The following is an 18,338-nucleotide window of genomic DNA, read 5'->3' on the forward strand; positions in this document are numbered from 1 at the left end:
GTTAGCTGACAACGCATCTGGCTTTAGAACAATATGCTGAGGTATATTAGCTTAGTCTGCCTTCAAGACTTCTGACTGCCTCACTCTGATGTTGTTGGTGCCCACATTAGGGGTGGGCGATATGGCCTAAAATTCATATTGCGGTATAATTTGGGACACATACGGTAAACGGTATATATTGCGGTATAATTTGGTGTGTGAATTCCAATATAGGTCTAGCAGGTTCTTGCATAAAATAGTCAAGATTGTTACTTATTTAAAAATGTATTGGCTATAAAAATGATCAAAGTTTTATTTAGCCTATTCACTGCAGTAGACATCACTGTATGAAACATTACAAAAACATGAAACATGACATATTACATAGAACTGTAAATCATCTGATCATCTAATATTTACAGATATCTAGGCTATAACATTTATTTTATATTTGGCCTGTTATAAAATCATGTATTGAACAATTTAACCACAGCTCAGCTTTAAGAAACTCAAATAGCCTAGATGCATGCTTAGCATTTTGTGATCATTAGGCTAAGGCTACTTTCACAAACTCAGTCAGCTGTCCTCTGATTTACCAATATCTAGGCGATATTTGTAACATTTATTTTGTATTTGGCCCGTTATGAAATCATGTGGAACAATTTAAACACATTGTAAAACTTAAAGCCCAAATTTGGAGACATCCATGCATGTCGAAATTTACTACAAATTCAAAACTGGTTTACTCTGGAACGGCTAACTGTACAGGGGACTGCTTTACACCTTTGTGTTCGGTAAGGTCTGCTGTTTATTTTGATATGAGGTTTGTCGTGTGTTAAAAGAAGGGTTCGTGAAGTATCCGAGATTAATGGGTTGGGAGATCATGGGACGCAAAACCTTCAGTAGAATGTATGATTAAATTGAATTATATTATTTACTTTTCTCGCGAACCGTTCAACTAAGCCAGTGGTTCCCAAACTTTTAACAGGCATGTACCCCCTGAGACATTATGATCTTCCGGAGTACCCCCAACACCACCAATTGTTAACAAGTTTTTTTTTAATTGTTTTATTAATATTTATTTTTATCAATTTTGTCGAGAATAGTGAATAGGATCATAAACATATGATACAAATCTCATCAATAGTCAACATATGATAGGCCTACAAATGTGCTGAATATAATGATTTTAAATAGATCTGCACCTAATCTCACACACAATCGTCTTGTTGAATGCAGTGATCTTATCTGGTGCTTGTCTTTGCCTTGTAACTGGAGATTTAACTCATTGAGCTTTCCAAAAATATAGTTAAGATAGGCCAGCTTCGTCAAGAAATGTTCATAAGTGAACGTGCTTGCAGATTCAAACATGCGCTCTTCCTCCAAGAAGAGGCGACTCGGAGCTCAAACACGCGACAGCACTTTACCTCGGGAAAGCCACCTTGCCTCGCTGTGAAACAGTACAGCCTTTTGGTCAGCTCCCATCTCCTCTCAAAGTGCGGAGAATAGACACGCTTTTAAGGGCCGGGTCTTGATGAAATTCACCATTCTCACAACCTCGTTCAAAATCTCATTCAGGTCGGGACTAACTAAGCTGCCTTGACACGAGCGCTTCCCTATGAATAACACAGTGCGTCCATTGCGCATCGGGTGCAACCTGGGCCTAGGCTACAGATGAAAAAAAAAAAAAAAAAAAAAAACTCCTGTTTTTCACGTCAGTTCGCGCCCCACCTGGCATGTCTCCGCGACCCAGTAGTGGGTTGCGACCCACAGTTTGAGAAACGCTGCTTTACCCTCTCTGTCTCCACTCTCGAATATTTTGTTAATGCGTAGAAAATAAGTTTTTAATGTGCAGTGCAAATGCGGAAGTTAAGTTACCAACGTGGGATAGAGAAAATGTTTGAAAAGGCATATAGGCTATGACTTAGATCTTTTTTCGCGTACCCCCTGAAATCAGTCCACGTACCCCTGGGGGTACGCGTACCCCAGTTTGACAACCGCTGAACTAAGCAATTATCGGGTAACATCGTTTAAAAGCTGAGAAAAAGCTCTTTCATGTGATACTTGTGATGTCTGTGTGATGAATATGCTACTTCGCGAGTAGTTCAACTGAGATGAATGGAATTTGGACGCACTTTCTTTCTTGCGCTGTCACTTTCTCCACTGCGTAAAATACTCAATTAATTTGCGCTGTGAATGCTTGGATTATTTTGACAGGCCACACAGGCTAAATAAAAATCGCTATTAGTAGGACGCAAAGCAGAATATTGAAAGAAGGGGGCACCAAGGCCACCGTGGCCTGTAAACCTCTGATTTTCAAAGGGGCCTCACGGCCAACGCAAGAGGCAACGGCGTGGCCGTCGTGAAATTCCTACCCTGTTTGGGGGTTTATGTCTGTATTTCTCCTAAGTTATAAGTCTAAAGTTAGCGTCTTTATCGTGACATGTTTCCCTTTTATTTCTCCCTCGTGTGTGATCCTTTTTGTGTGGGGGGCTGCGTCCACCCCTGTATGTGTAGCGTGTGTGTGTACTTGACCTGCTCCGTGTGTATTGTGTTCTGGGTCTGTGTCCCTGCTCTCGTTCTCAGCTAATAAACCTTTTGATTGGACAACTGTCTGTGTCGCTATCAAATCGTTACAATACCTTCACCGCTCGCTGCCATTTTTCCACACCTGTGGCCTCCTCGTGGTTGCTGCCGGTCCCGGCAGGCCAAGCGTGTTGCAATTTGATGACATAATGACCTATCGCAATATGCCGGTATAACAAGAATCTCTATCGTTGGCCAAATTTTTATCGCATACCGCTTATACAGTTTATATCGCCCAGCCCTAGCCCACATGCACAATGATGTTGTTAACCTTGGTGTAGCAGGCGAGTATGCTTGGGAGTTTGTGACGGATGTCACAGACCTTGGGGGAATGTAGAGGTCTCTGATCGAACTGCTGATGACCACGGTGGAGGTTGTTGAGTTTGCCAGAAGACATGGTCGAGGGGATGCCGAATGTGTGGAGGGACCAGGATGATGGACATGGTAGAGATTAGACCCTGTGTTGTGTCGGGGCAGGAGGGGGGTTCAGCGAGGGCAGAGGAGGGTTGTCACAAGGCAGAGGGAACTCCTCATCATCCATCAGAACAGTGTAGCAGTTTTCTAGTCGTAGCGATTGGGCTGGGCATGAGTGTAGTCCTGACCGCCTGCTGTGATGCTTGATTCTATTCCAAGGCTCAGGCTGGAGTGGACTTGATTTCATTATGCATGTAATGCTACGAGTATACAATAAAGATATAACATTTCAACAGAAATGTCTGCCTCATCTGCTTCTGATCTGCTTTTATTTACTGGTATTTACTTTCTAACGTATGTTTCACGGACATCTTTGCCATCATCTATTTATAAAGCAAAGAACACAGGTCTGTATGTCTGCTTGTCTGTTCTACGCATATCACATTTGGCCACGATGGGTTGACCAATGCCCCTTCAGTCTTACAATCATTGGTTTTAACAAGGTCTTTCTGGACATGTTAGGTCATCAAGTGACAACATGGCAATCATTACACCACCACAACACTGAGACAGCCCTAGAGTCATTATGAAATGAGCACTTTCACCTTAGTGCTTGCTTTCAGGAGTCTCAGGCTCTGAGGACTCCTTGATTTCAATTGTTATTGTTGCTATATGAAGAAATACAATTGAAAATGGAATTGAATTGAACTTAGTGTACTAAAATAATAGGCCTATAGCCATGTTTCCATCTATTTTAAGTAATTAAATCAACATATGAACATATAATCTAATAAAAGTAATGAATGAATACATAAACAAACAAACAAACAAACAGAACAAGAACTTACACTGTGATCAGAGCATGGTAAGGTGACAGAATAGCCTTGAAGAGATCATCAGAGTTAAAAAAACATGGGATGTGAGAGATGAATCTATTTAAAGATTGCAAGCTTTCGATACAAATAGAAATGAGGAAGTGGCGGGAAAGGCAAGGTCAATTTAAAGGTCCCTAAAGCTTGGATTGTGAGAGCTCTCCATCATCCCATGTAAGTAGAATTCAGCATTAGCAGAATTTAGAATTAGCCTACAGGTTAACACACAGCATTCAGCAGAAAACACAAATGTTAAGATAGCCACTACAATGCACTTTAATGTGCTGTTGGACTTTTACCTCATAAATGGGAAATAGCCTATCCTCCAATCAAAGTTGTCTCTTCAGAAATGGGAAGCAGTGTCAACAAAACTATTTCAACACAGTTTCAGTTAGACCCTGCCACTCTCAAGTTATAGATTAAACATACACTGAAGATAAGCTATATAATTCATAGCGCATTGTTTGCATGACAAGCAAATATGACGAACCTATTGCGTAAGTTTGTTAATTGTCCATTTATGTATCCATTTTTGCTCTGTGCATATGTGGCAGTGACAGATGGATATAAGCCAGTCATACTTGTTCATGGACTTTTTGATGGGCCTGGGCAGTTCAGCAGTTTGATTAAGTTCATCTCAGAGGTAAGTAGGCTATCTAATAATGTTTGGCTTTTACATGACATGAAAATGTAAATGAAAATGTTGAATGGCTGTTACTGTACCCTAAAAAATCACATACAGTTGCTGGCCATTTCAAGCCTTTAGTGCCTGAAATCATGTGTTATAGTGTCATTTTAGTCTAAATGTAGCTTTAAAATTCCAATAACAGCCCAGTTGGCATCAATAACAGCTTCCTAGCATGGTATCTTTTTGTAGGGAAAATGGTGGGTTTCTCTGCTTTTGTCAGTTTTAATTGACTTAAATGATACAGAGAGCATCTAAAATAGATTGAATGTTTTGTAAAGTAGGCAAATCATTGCAATCACAGTATCGTCAACACCCTAAATTTGAAAATAGTTGAAAAACTATTTGAAATAGTTTACTAGTGTGATCCAATCAGATCACTAATTTGTAACTCTTTAAGTTCATTTAAAGCATGAATGGACACAACTCTAGGAACTACTATTACTGTATATTATTGACCCCATTCTATTCCTTATCAGACCAGTGGGACTACAAGCCAGACAAGTTTAATTTGTGTTGGTGATCAAGAATCACGGACAGAAAATCTCTGAAATAAAAAAAAATACACTGCAGCAGTGTCATAACAAGCTCCTAAAGATATCACTACAAACTCAAATTCATTCAGACCATTTATTCTGACTACCAGGGTTGGGTAGTAACGGATTACATGTAATCTGGATTACGTAATCAGATTACAAAAATCAAGTAACTATAATCAGCCCAGATTACAATAAAAAAAATTGTGTAATCAGATTACAGTTACATTGTTGGGGATTACCTGATTACATTTTATCATGCAAGCAATGCAACTTTTTAATGATAGCCTAGTTATCTTTTAATTCGACAAGCTTCGGACTTGACGGTTCGATCCCCGACCAGTAGAAAAAATGTGGGCGGGGAAAGTGGTTGAGCACTGCTCTCCCATGCCCACATCCACGGCTGAAGTGCCCTTGAGTAAGGCACCTAACCCCTCATTGATCCCCGAGCGCCGTTGTAGCAGACAGCTCACTGCTCCGGGTTGGTGTGTGCTTCACCTCACTGTGTGCTCATTGTGTGCTTCACCTCACTGTGTGTTCACTGTGCTTCACTAATTCGTGGATTGGGAGACCAAATTTCCCTCACGGGATCAAAAGAGTATCTATACTTACTAACTTATTTACTATTTGGGCAGGTCTCTCGGCACACTGCCTGATCTTTTCCTCCTAATCTTAATGTAGCCTCTTGTTTTAGTTTACCGTTTACTTTGAGAAAGTCACCAGGTCCCCCTGGTTGAAAAACATCCCAAAGGAATAATTTTCTCACTCCAATTGAAATGGACATGGACAAAGCTAAATTCATTGTCCAGGTGTGCCCTTGGGGCAGCCGTGGCCCACTGGTTAGCACTCTGGACTTGTAACCGGAGGGTTGCTGGTTCGAGCCCCGACCAGTGGGCCGCGGCTGAAGTGCCCTTGAGCAAGGCCCCTAACCCCTCCCTGAGCGCCGCTGTTGTTGCAGGCAGCTCACTGCGCCGGGATTAGTGTGTGCTTCACCTCACTGTGTGTTAACTGTGTGCTGTTTGTGTTTCACTAATTCACCGATTGGGTTAAATGCAGAGACCAAATTTCCCTCACGGGATCAAAAATAGTGGAGAATAGTGATCCATGATAACATCCATGACTAAGTGATCAATTTTGGGATGGGGAAAATTTCAACCACCAAAATACCATCCCCAAAGTCGAGAATAGCTATAGAAATGTATTAGTTTTGGGTGTTTTTCAGACAATGGGACCTGGTGACCTCAAAGTAAATGGTAACACTAAAACAAGGGGCTACATTAAGATTTTTGGAGGAAAAGATCAGTTAATTCACACAGGAATGCTTTACTCAGAGCAAAGAGATTTCTTGGATGTAATGAAATAATAAACAGAAAAATAGAATGAGAATTCTTTCATCAATTCAGTGGTGGTGTCTTTTACTTAAGGGACATATTTATTGAAGTAATCTAAAAGTAATCCTAAAGTAATCAGATTACGTTACATGTTTTTGGTAATCCTGATTACGTTACTGATTACAAAAATTGCCATGTAATTTGTAGTCAGTAATGGATTACATTTCAAAGTAATCTGACCCAACCCTGCTGACTACACACATTGCTTATATGTTTCAGTCCCACCCAGGTACAACAGTCATAGCCATTGACCTATACAATGATGACGACAGCATTCAGCCTTTGTGGAAACAGGTGGAGGGCTTCAAGAAAGCAATCTATCCCATCATGCAAAATTCTTCAGATGGAGTCCATCTCATCTGTTACTCTCAAGGTTATCTCTTCTCTCTATTCAATCATATTGTTTTAGTGATCTGATCAGATAATCTGAGATTTTTCTTTTCTCTCACCATAGGTGGTATGATATGTAGAGGGCTACTTGCTACACTCGATGACCACAACATACACTCAGCAATTTTTCTGTCTGCTCCTTTGGCAGGGCAGTATGGAGGTCAGTATGGCCTCGAAATGTTCCTGAAATATTTGTATACTGAACATTAATCAGATGTACATTATCACCTACAGTATTTTACCTCTGTCCTGTCTAGGTATTGATTGGTGGTCCAGCATGTCAAAGAAAATGCTTTATCTATTTTGCTACACTGCGATAGGACAGATGGTATCTGTATGTAATTACTGGAATGGTAAGTGTGATTACTAATCAATTAAGCAAATTAAGACTGCATATTTTTAATAATTTTATGTAATGTAATCAGGAACATTTGATGAAATCTATGAACAAGTCGTCATCTTTGTACAACTTCCTGGTATTTCATGGATTCCATGATGCAATGTACCAGAATGAGGTTTCAAGGCCCTTTGGAGGAAAAACAGCCACACAATATCACTGACCCCCACCTTAAATGACAGTGGCCATCTTTTCACCATTGTCATCCATCATTTTTATGCCAATCCCACCTTAAGTATTTGTCAGGTCAATCCATGTCAAATCATCCAGAGGCTCACAGGTCACCCTCCCAGAAAATTCTGGGGAATTTTGTTTTACAGGGGTTCCTATACCAAACTTAGAGAGAAATCCCAAATATTAGATATCTCAAATAGTTAGACTCAAACAGTTTTGAGAGCTTCTCATTCAAACAGTATTCGATTAAAGATGAACTGAACTGAAAGAATCAACATTGAAAATGTGTTGATTATGACAATTAAAAATAAATGACACTAAAAAAAATAATTAAAAAAATCAATACGTAGCCTTTTTTAAGCAACACCAAAATTGCATTTGTTAGTATTAGAACGCTGCCAGTTTCAATGACGTCACTGGCATGGTAGGACCTGAGAAGTTCTATAGGCAACAGCTGCAGCATACAAGGATACAAGGATACAAGGAAGTTTATTGTCACATGCATATAGTTACTGGAAGTAAGAAATGCAGTGAAATTATGTCTGGTGTCAGCCTATTTGTGCATTAATGGGGGGGGGGGGTAAAAAGTGCAGTAGAAGAGGGGTTTAGTAGATTAAGTGGCAAGGGCTGCATAAAAAAGGTGGGGGAGGATTGGGATTGGGTGGGGGGCACCAACAAGGAGCACCCAAGAGCAACAGGGGCAAGGAAAAACTCCCTTACCAAGGAAGAAATCTTGGGCAGATCCACGGCTCAAGGGGCTAACCCAACTGCCAGGGGTCTTGGTGTGTGTGTTGGGGGGATGACTGGGGAGATGGGATAGTGTGCTGTGTATGTGGGGAGAGGGCAGTGTGCAATATGTGTGTTGGAGAAGCTTCCTCATGAGACAATGTGCTGTGTATGGGGGGGGGGGGGGGGCAGTGTGCTGTAAATATGTTGGGGATGTGTGTTGGAGAAGCTTCCTGATGAAATAATGTGCTGTGTATGTTGGGGGGGGGCAGGGACTTACTATTGCAAGCAGAGTACTGTATGTATGATGTATGTGAGTGATGACAGTGAAGATGTGTGTGTGGGCGGGAGGGGAGTGGAGCAGTGACTGTGTGTGTGTGTGTGTGTGTAGTGTGTGTGTGGGCAGTGTGCTGTAAGTATGTTGGGGATGTGTGTTGGAGAAGCTTCCTGATGAAATAATGTGCTGTGTATGTGTGTGGGGGGGGCAGGGACTTACTATTGCAAGCAGAGTACTGTATGTATGATGTATGTGAGTGATGACAGTGAAGATGTGTGTGTGGGCGGGAGGGGAGTGGAGCAGTGACTGTGTGTGTGTGTGTAGTGTGTGTGTGGGTAGGTGGGGGCAGTGTGCTGTAAGTATGTAGAGGATGTGTGTTGGAGAAGATCCTGAAGACAATGTGCTGTGTATGTAGGGGGGGGGCAGTGTGCAGCAAGTATGTAGAGGAGGCTTACTGTAGCAAGCAGTGTGCTGTATGTATGTGAAGTGATGACAGTGATGATGTAAGTGTGTGTGTTGGGGATGGGGGTGGGGTGGGGGGTGGGGGGGGGCAGAAAGGCTAGGCAATCAAGGACATGGGTAGATGGAGGAGAAATCAAAAATAATAAATAAAAAGTTCTATGGAGATGTGCAAAAGTTGGAGAAAGTCAGATATGTGTGTGTGTGTGTGTGTGTGTGTTTGTGTGTTTTGACGTGTGATGAAATAAGAAAATAAATAAAAGGTCTGTAGCATAGGGAGAGGGATGTAAAAGTGCTAAAAGTCTTAGGTGTGTGTGTGTGTGTGGGGGGGGGGGGGGGGGGGGGTCATGAGTGCTGAGTAGTGAATGAGTGCAAAGTCAGTATAGTGTGAGTTCAGAGTTGGGAAATGTTTGAGAGTGCTGAGGAGTGAATGTGTGCAAAGTCAGTATAGTTTGAGTTTAGAGTTCGGATGGCCTGGGGATAAAAACTTCTCCTAAGTCTCTCAGTTCTGGCTTTGTGACTACATAGGCGTCTTCTTGATTTCAGCGGTAGGAATAATCCATTGTTAGGATGAGAAGAGTCCTTCAGAATCTTTTGGGCTCTTAGGAGTACTCTTCTGGAATAGATATCTTGTAGAGCAGGGAGTTGAGTTCTTATAGTACGTTCAGCTGAGCGCACTACTCTCTGCAGAGTACTACAATCTCTAACTGTGGAGTTCCCATACCAGGTGATGATGCTACCAGTTAGAACACTCTCAACCGCTGAAGTGTAGAAGGCCTTCATGATGGATGTAGAAACTTTGAATTTCCTTAGCTGACGAAGGAAGTATAGTCGTTGTCTGGACTTCTTCAGAACATATTGAGTGTTAACAGTCCATGTTAAGTCTTCAGTAATGTGGACACCAAGGTATTTAAAACTTGTGACTCTCTCTACAGGTTGCCCGCTGATCATTAGTGGGGTGTAACTGTAGTTCTGCTGCTGCCTTCTGTAATCCACTACCATTTCCTTGGTTTTATTGATATTCAGTGTCAAGCTGTTAGATTGACACCACTGTGCCACCTCATCAACCTGATCCAAGTAGAGCTGTTCATTGCTGTTACTAATCAGGCCCAAGATCACTGTGTCATCTGCAAACTTGATGATGGAGGTATGACTACTGTTGGGTTTGCAGTCATGTGTGTAGATGTTGTACAGCAGTGGACTCAAAACACAGCCTTGGGGAGCACCAGTGCTGATGGTTAATGAGTCAGATGTCAGACCCCCCACTCTAACCACTTGTGAACGGTTGGTGAGGAAGTCAAATATCCAGTGACACAGGGTGGTGTTCAGTCCTAAGGCCTTCATCTTTGTGACCAAGGTGAGAGGTACTATCGTGTTGAATGCTGAACTAAAGTCAATGAACAGCATCCTCACATAATTCCCATTCCCCTCCTCCAGGTGAGTTAAGGTGGTGTGCATGAGGTTTGAGATGGCATCCTCTGTAGACCTGTTGGCTCTGTAAGCAAATTGGAGGGGGTCGAAGGAGGCAGGGAGGGATGAGCAGATAATGTTTTTCACAAGCTTCTCAAAACACTTCATCACTGTAGACGTCAGGGCTACTGGGCGGTAGTCATTCAGACATGATGGACTTTTGTTTTTCTGTACTGGAACAATAACAGACTGCTTGAGGCAAGTAGAAACTGTCTCTTGAGCCAATGATGTGTTAAAGATATAAGTGAACACAGGAGCTAACTGAGCCGCGCAGGATTTCAAAACCCTGTTAGAAATTCCATCCGGTCCAGTAGCTTTTCTACAATTAACCCTCCTAAAGGCATTGCTCACATCGACCTCGGCATATTATGTATACACGAAAATTTGTAATTTTAATGGCATGGGTTACAAATTTGAGCCTGTCTTGACTACCACTAGATTGGTTTCAGGCTCCAGCTCAACCTTCAGTAGGATCATTTGGGTGAAAATAACTGTGTGGGCGCTGCTGGAGCATGGACACTGGAATCTATCTGTTGCAAAGCAGTGGCGAAACGTAGGGAAAATGTTCAAGGAAGCCAAAGTGACGGGAAAAATATGTTTATTTATGTATGTGTTTATTTCGGGGGGTATACATTTTGTGCAATGTACAACATAGATACATTTTGTGCGGCACAACGTAGACCTAGCCTACAGGTCATGTAGAAAACTGGACGAGGGGCGCTTGAGACAGCAACAGGCACGCTGAGACGGTGAACTACTGGCTTCAGGGTGAGTAGAAAGGGACATTGGATTCTGTTTACAGACCCGCTGGTTTAGTTACCAGCTAGTAAAAGCATTATTATCGATCTGTGATATCGTCGGAGTCATGGTTTATACTCTCTATGGTCGGAGTGCTAGCTTGTGGAGTTTGACATAAGAGTGTTTCCAAGGTGTTAGCTGCTAGCCCTTTCCTAGGTTGGATCGTATGGTAGCCTATCTAACACTGGACCTCATCTGAGGCTACTTCGAGATATTATTCCAAAGGGGACAGATAGGCTACTGCACTTAAAACTTTAAACGATTGAACGAACCTTCCCAGACTTTGTAATTGCGACCAGTGACTGCATTGGGTGAACGAAGCCGAAGTTGAAACTTAGGCTCCATGGCACATAGACTGTGGGCTCGCCCTAGTTCTATGAATTGAAAAAGACTAAGCTGCTCCACCGAGTTTGCGATAAAGTAAGCAAGAAAAGGGTTTTTTAAAGGAGAACTCCGGTGTGATTTTGACCTAAAGTGTTTTGAAACATGATACCGAGTGTGAACGTATGTTTCATAGCCCATCTCGGCTTGTCCCCTGCACTCCGAAATCTGGCGCTAGTTAGCCGATGCTACCAACAAGGCGGTCAATAGTGGTGCCTCGGCATCGGCATAGCCATGCAAATAAATCACTGTTTTACACCATTTACGAGGCTCAATGTATCTCCACACTTCATTGGTAGACTTCCGAGGGCCCTGACATTTAAAACGAGACATTGAGAACTTTGAAAAAGCACTGGTAGTTTACTTACAAGACGATTTATACAGACAGTATCTTCACGAAGTTTAGCGTTTGCAGCCATCTTGAATTTAGTCACGATAAGTCTAGCGACGAGTAAGAATGAACAGGTATGATAAGGGATCAGATTCCAAAAATAATTCTGTGGAAATGCATGGATTACAGTTTCTTCCAGTAGCAACAACTGGAATCGATGCATTTCCACAGAATTATTTTTGGAATCTGATCCCTTATCATACATGTTCATTCCGAGCCGGGATGGGATTCAAGCCGAGATGGGCTATGAGACATACGTTCACACTCGGTATCATGTTTCAAAACACTTTAGGTCAAAATCACACCGGAATTCTCCTTTAAGTCAGGATATGGCAAGTCAATGGCATTTATTCGTCCAAAGTTACAGACCAGTTTCCATAGTGCACAGCTTATCAATAGTTTGAATGTCGTGTGTGTTTCTGCTCATTGACAAAATAGCGTTCAGTATGATTCATGCCAAATAAATTTTCCCTGTTAAAGTGTTCGCCTTTGTTTCACTAGTTTGGTTTCATTTTGTATGAGATTTTGTGATGTAGGCTAGCCTATGATAAATGGCTTATGGCCAATATGTAACTCAGCTAGGCCTAATGTTAGTTTCCTCAGCCATGTCAGCTAGCCTCAGACTCATTATCTGCTATGGCTGCTAGTGCTAGTGCAGAGTAGCTTACCATGCCAGTGACGTAGCCGATTGTTGAAATCCAACATGGCGGCGCCCGTGTAACAACAACACCACTTTCAACGTACAATTTTATCCCTTTTAATAAATTCAGCCATTTTAATCATTGTACCAATGAGAAGAAATAAAATACATCTGTTATATCACCTTTACTTCAAATTCCAGTTCAGTTCATCTTTAAGAGCTCAGATTGAGTCCTCAGATGCAGTCACCATACTTACTATTACTGCGTGTAATTAATTTTTTTGCCAAAATAACTACAAAATGTTGTCGAATATACATCTATGCACCATTCACATAATTCACATTTATGTAAACATTAATTTTATATGTGAAATAACACCTGGTCTCCACTATGCATGCACTGCACAGAGCCTGAGGGGGTACAGGGGGTCATAACACAGATGAAATGAGAATGAAGAACATTCAAACAAATTTTCAACAATCATTCAAATGAATTATCTGAATGTTGCGTAGTTGACATTTGTAAATATTTGGACAAACAAATAGCCCTGCTTGCTTACAGCATAAGTGGTTTGGTTTGTCACAATTGTAGTTAATTGAAACATTTTGCCTTAAATTGCCTTAAACAGCACAAAGTAGTTATTTTACCTTAAAATAACGACTTCAGACTTTTTTGAAAGTTTCTAAAGACTTTTTAAAAATGTGATTGTGTCATTGTGTCATGTCATTTTTTAATTTCAGTGCAGGATTAAGATAGCCTGACATAGCTAAACTCAATTCCTGAAATTTTGTGGGTAGGTTAGTTAGTTAGTTAGTTAGTTTATTGTCCTTGCATAGGAAATTTGTTTTCACGTACCATACAAGCCTCACAGACATGAAATACATAGATACACACAGTCACGGTTCTTCACCCACCACCCACCATCCTGCCACCACATACCCCACCCACATATATCACACAGCACATATACATCACATTACACAGATACAAACAGGAAAACCATCACCAGTTGACATTACAGAGGAATGAGGGCGGCACAGTGATCCATCACCGCTGTGATCTGTTGTTTAGTGCTGCTATTGCAGAGGGCACAAAGCTTTTCCCAAAGCATACTCGCTTCCACCCCATAGCCCTATATCTGCGTCTTGATGGAAGCAGAATGAAGAAGGGATTGAGGGGGTGGGTGGGGTCATGAGCGATGGTCCGTGCTCTGTTCTTGGTGAGTGTGCTGTTGAGGTCTGATAAATTAGGGGTGGGGAGGCCTATTGCTTTGGCTGCCGTATGGGTGATGCGTGTGAGTCTGTTTCTGTTGGCAGCAGTTAGCATGTTGAAAAAGCAGGGAAGGCAGTAGAGGAGTATGGGCTGGACTATGCTTTTGTACAGGAGGAGCAAGTGACAGGGGGCAACAGAAAGTGATCTGAGCTTACGGATGGCATAGAGTCTCTGTTGACTGCGTTTTTGTATGTCAGTGGTGTGTTGCTCAAAGCTGAGTTTATTGTCCAGGGTGAGTCCAAGGTATTTGAAATAGTCTATTGACACACTATTTCTATGGTGTCGTTGTTGATGCAGGTGGGGTTGTCGATTGTGTCAGATGGTGTTCTGGTGTTGCTGATTACAAGTTCCTTGGTTTTACTGATGTTGAGCTGAAGGTAGTTGTCAGTGCACCATTGTGTGAGGTGAGAAATGGAGTCTTGGTATGCAGATATGGAGTTATTGTCATTGATAAGTGCAACTACAGCAGTGTCATCAGAGTATTTGAAGTATGTGGTGATGGGTGTGGGACTGACGCAGTCATTGGTGTAGAGGGTGAAGAGGAAGGGGCTTAGGACACACCCCTGCGGGGCGCCGGTGTTAATTGTGGTGAGTGGTGATATGACTGCACTAATCTTGACGGCTTGTGGTCTGTCACTGAGGAAGTTGTGGATCCAGTGGATGAGGGTCGGGGGGACGTGCAGATGGTGGAGTTTGTTGATCATCAGGTGGCGTTGGATGGTGTTAAAGGCAGAACTGAAGTCAATGAAGAGTAATCTGGCGAAGTTTGTAGGTGTTTCAAGATGTTGGAGGAGGGAGTGGAGGAGACATGCCACAGCATCCTCCGTCCCTCTCCTGGCCTTGTAGGCAAACTGGTGTCATGGCTGGCTTCCAGGCTAGGATTAAGCTATAAGCCTATAATACACCACAAGATGAATTTCTTATAAACCTTTTTTATTTAACTTAACCAGGATTGTAAATAATTGTGGATGGCACTGTAATTGTTTTTGAATTTCTTTTTTTCCAGACCCATACCACCACAGGATGTTCCTGAGTGGCAATACATATTTGGCCTTACTAAATGGAGACAGAACACATGCAAATATCACAAGTACCAATTTTCTTCAGTTCTTAGACTTAGTTCTGTTTTTTCATTCTGTCAATCACATAATTTATGTATGTTCAATTTAAGTTGTTGTCAATATCTGCTTAGATCAGATCAGCTAGCTGCATAGTTAGTTATCAGATACAGTAGCCTACTTTTTGATGGTCTTCGCAGTCACAGAAGGCCCATGTTAGGTAAAATGCATTCTTCGAAGCATTGGCCCCTGAATTGCTCTAGATAGAGAGATACTTTTTTGATTCAGATTGAAATTTATGCATCCAGTAGCGTTTGACACATGAAAAAACAATGATAGCTAAAACAGGACACAACAGCGAGAACACAGGATAAGGTAACAAAGAGTAAAGGCTAACTGTTTATCAGTTTAAATTTCATGGTTTTAGATGTCAGGGTTATCAATGATGATAACTGTTCTATGACAGAATGAATCTTTCATCATATCAGCTACTTATCAATAAGTCACTGACTTCACCCTTTATCAATTGAGTCACTAGAGACTGACAAACTGTCTTACATTGCACAAATAATTGCTGGACAGAATACAAATATACGGTAGCTAAAAATAAATAGTGCTGGTGGTCATATAGTGTTTGTCCGTTTCTGCCCTGTGTCCGGATGTGCTAGCGGCCCCTGAAGTGGGGTTGGTTTAAAGCACTTATTTGGCAATAGCTCAAAAGCACTTTTCCAAAATTAGGATATTTCAGGAAACTTGACCTCTACGAGGTCATTACTCGAGCTCATTATAATTCATTTATGGAGTAGTGCCACATTTGCCTTATTCACCCGGCGGCCAGAACGAGGCTAAAGGGTACACTTGCCATTACACCTCAGTCCAGCAGATGGTGGTGGTAATGCACTCCGTTTGCAAACTGCCAAAAAAGAAAACTCACTGAAGAAGAACAGGCCAGTGAACCCTTCTTCTTTTTCGGTGAGCTTTTTTTTTGGGTGAATAAGGTGAATTGTAAATAATTTTCACAGCAATGAGTAGCTTACTTACTGGTGTGAAATGTAATACAATTATGGATGGGATTATTAGTAGACTAGAATCTTTATTGTCCACTCATGGGGAAATTCATCCTTGGCCTCATAGAGGCTTCATGGCCTCATGGAGGCTTCATACTGATACTACAACTGACACATTAAAAATATTTCCAGATTTACATTTCAAAATGTTCTTTGAATGTTGATTGATTAACTCTATTTGGGTTGCTGAAAATATATGTCACAGTGTTGTAAGATAAGAAAGAGATAATACTTTATTTTTCAGACAGGTCTGAAATTAGTTTTGCGTCCATTTAGTTGCTGCATTGAGACATTGTATGTTTGTGTGAGACACACAAACAACACTAATTGTCCATACATCACACACCACAACCAGAGAACAGAAAAACACATAAACACATAGAAGACATAAACATACAAAAAAATCCCTTCACCTTAACCCTTGTTTTGTGCCTTTGTTTGTCTCTGTTTTCTAATAGCTTGGAAGAACAACTTCCTAAGAATAAAAAAGTGTGTTCTGATTGGTGGTCGTGATGACGGACTAATCTCTCCTTGGCAATCCAGGTCTCCAGAATTTCTGTCTTTGTTATAATGCAGATTTTAAAAGTTGTTTTACATATTACACATTACATATTACTACAGTGAATGGTAAATATTACAAAATATTTTTTCTGAAAATTGATATTCTGAATCTGAGAATGTATACATTTATGTGAGGTCTATGCTCTCTTTTTATATTCCAGTCTTTTCAGTTTTTATGATGATAAGGGAAATGTTGTCGACATGAGGAATACAAATGTGAGTTGTACTATTTTTTTCATCCTATAAATGAATCACTGGGTTTTTATGTAAATTACAGTCATCAAAGATATTGAACCATACACTACCTATGGGTTTGTTGACACCAGACCACTTCTCAAGTCTCAGTTGAGATTGGTCTGGGAAGTTTTCATTGAATTACGACTTCCAAGCACATAACAATTAGTGAAAGGTTTTAAATGCAGTTGCTTACTCAATTCAAAAGAAAATACATATCCATATCTGTTTAACCTTGTTGCCATCAGCGCAGCTATTGGTTGCATTGAATGCACTGCTCTGTCATCATAAAATTTACAGCAGGTAACAGAAAACATATCCAAATTGAGTAAACTTCAGTGGTAACGGAGGTACCAGAGAATTAACAGGGGTAAAAGATGTTGTCCATTGTTGTTCATTTTTGTTATCTCAGTGACTTGACATTTAAATCGGAATTTTTACAAAGCCTTTTTTGCAGTGAAAGCCAAGCAACAAACTTTATTTTTCCACCTATGGAAAATATTATTTTGCTAGTTATTGCTGTAGTTGCTCAATAGCTACCATAATTGAAATTATTGTTCATGTTTTTTTCCAGTGGTATCTGAAAGATGTGTTTGGCTTGAGAACCCTTGACCTGCGGAAAGATCTGGTGCAATGTGAACTTGATGGTATTGAACATATAAAATGGCCTCATGTTGAAGAAGTGTACACTAGTTGCATTGAGGAATGGCTACGGGCTTAAAGTATAGACTCCGCTGCGCATCGGGGCAGCATTACCACCTCAAACATGCATTATTTTCCTGATAACGAACATATTGTCATCCATTATCCCTTACTTACATAGCTTCTTCGATGATCTCAAAGAGGAATTAGGGTGGAGGTTGAGAAGACGCAGAATTCACTGTACCTATTATTTACTTTGCCATTTACACCTTTTGTTTTGCATTTCGCTTGAGAGATGTATGCCTAGCTCTCTCTCTTTGTGACTTCCAACACAGTCTATGTTTTATCCACTGTTTATTCCCATCAGCATATTATGCACACTGATTAAATGATTTTCTCAACTTTTTATGACTACTGTTATGTCTTAATTCTGCATGCACTTTATGCCACCAAATACTTAAGTGTTCCATGTTGATAAGTCAACAACTTGCTTCCTGTCTATCTCTATGTCTGTCAATCTAGGCTATCCAGATTAAATATACATTACATACATTTGTTGTGCTCTTTATAGTATCCTTTTTGGTCAAGTACTTAAATAGCCGATAGCCTACGTGAAATAAGGTCTTCACCTCTGTGCAGAAATTGCTGAAACGGTTGCAAGCACTCTTTTATGCTACACATCCATGTAGTAGGCTATAGATCTTCTTGGCCCAGTGCAGCACTAAAACATCCAATTGAATGAGACTCGTGGCTGCATCATGAACATTTGTCATGAGCAAGAAAATTAGCTGTAGCCCTAGAGTCCAACCTGTACCAGGCTGTGAAGATGTTTTATTTCTGCTGTAAAGTTGAACATTTTAACATGATGGTCAATGGGAATGGGATGTGTGTCAGTTTGCTTGCTCTTCTACATTTTCCAGACTTGATACTAGTAAAC

General features: G+C 41.0%; 1 protein-coding gene across 1 annotated transcript; it reads left to right on the forward strand.

Moving 5' to 3' along the window:
• The first annotated feature begins 2,972 nt into the window (after window positions 1-2,972).
• LOC143119699 (lysosomal thioesterase PPT2-A-like) lies at window positions 2,973-17,802 on the forward strand. The gene is made up of 9 exons (XM_076281316.1): window positions 2,973-3,009; window positions 4,406-4,494; window positions 6,683-6,836; window positions 6,918-7,013; window positions 7,111-7,206; window positions 14,846-14,929; window positions 16,423-16,507; window positions 16,687-16,741; window positions 17,334-17,802. The coding sequence occupies exons 1-9, from the start codon at window positions 2,973-2,975 to the stop codon at window positions 17,478-17,480; spliced, it is 843 nt and encodes a 280-aa protein (XP_076137431.1). The 3' UTR covers window positions 17,481-17,802.
• The last annotated feature ends 536 nt before the right edge of the window (window positions 17,803-18,338 follow it).

This window comes from Alosa pseudoharengus, unplaced genomic scaffold (assembly GCF_046254945.1).
Source record: "Alosa pseudoharengus isolate Yale_2024_CS ecotype anadromous, Long Island Sound unplaced genomic scaffold, YU_APseudo_1.1 YU_APseudo_1.1_scf_12, whole genome shotgun sequence".
NCBI lineage: Eukaryota > Metazoa > Chordata > Actinopteri > Clupeiformes > Clupeidae > Alosa > Alosa pseudoharengus.

Coding starts and splice junctions, on each gene's coding strand:
- LOC143119699 (XM_076281316.1), top strand. CDS start 2,973: ATGCCGAATGTGTGGAGGGACCAGGATGATGGACATG. Junction 4,495..6,682: donor TGATTAAGTTCATCTCAGAG/GTAAGTAGGCTA, acceptor TATATGTTTCAG/TCCCACCCAGGTACAACAGT. Junction 7,014..7,110: donor TTTGGCAGGGCAGTATGGAG/GTCAGTATGGCC, acceptor TGTCCTGTCTAG/GTATTGATTGGTGGTCCAGC.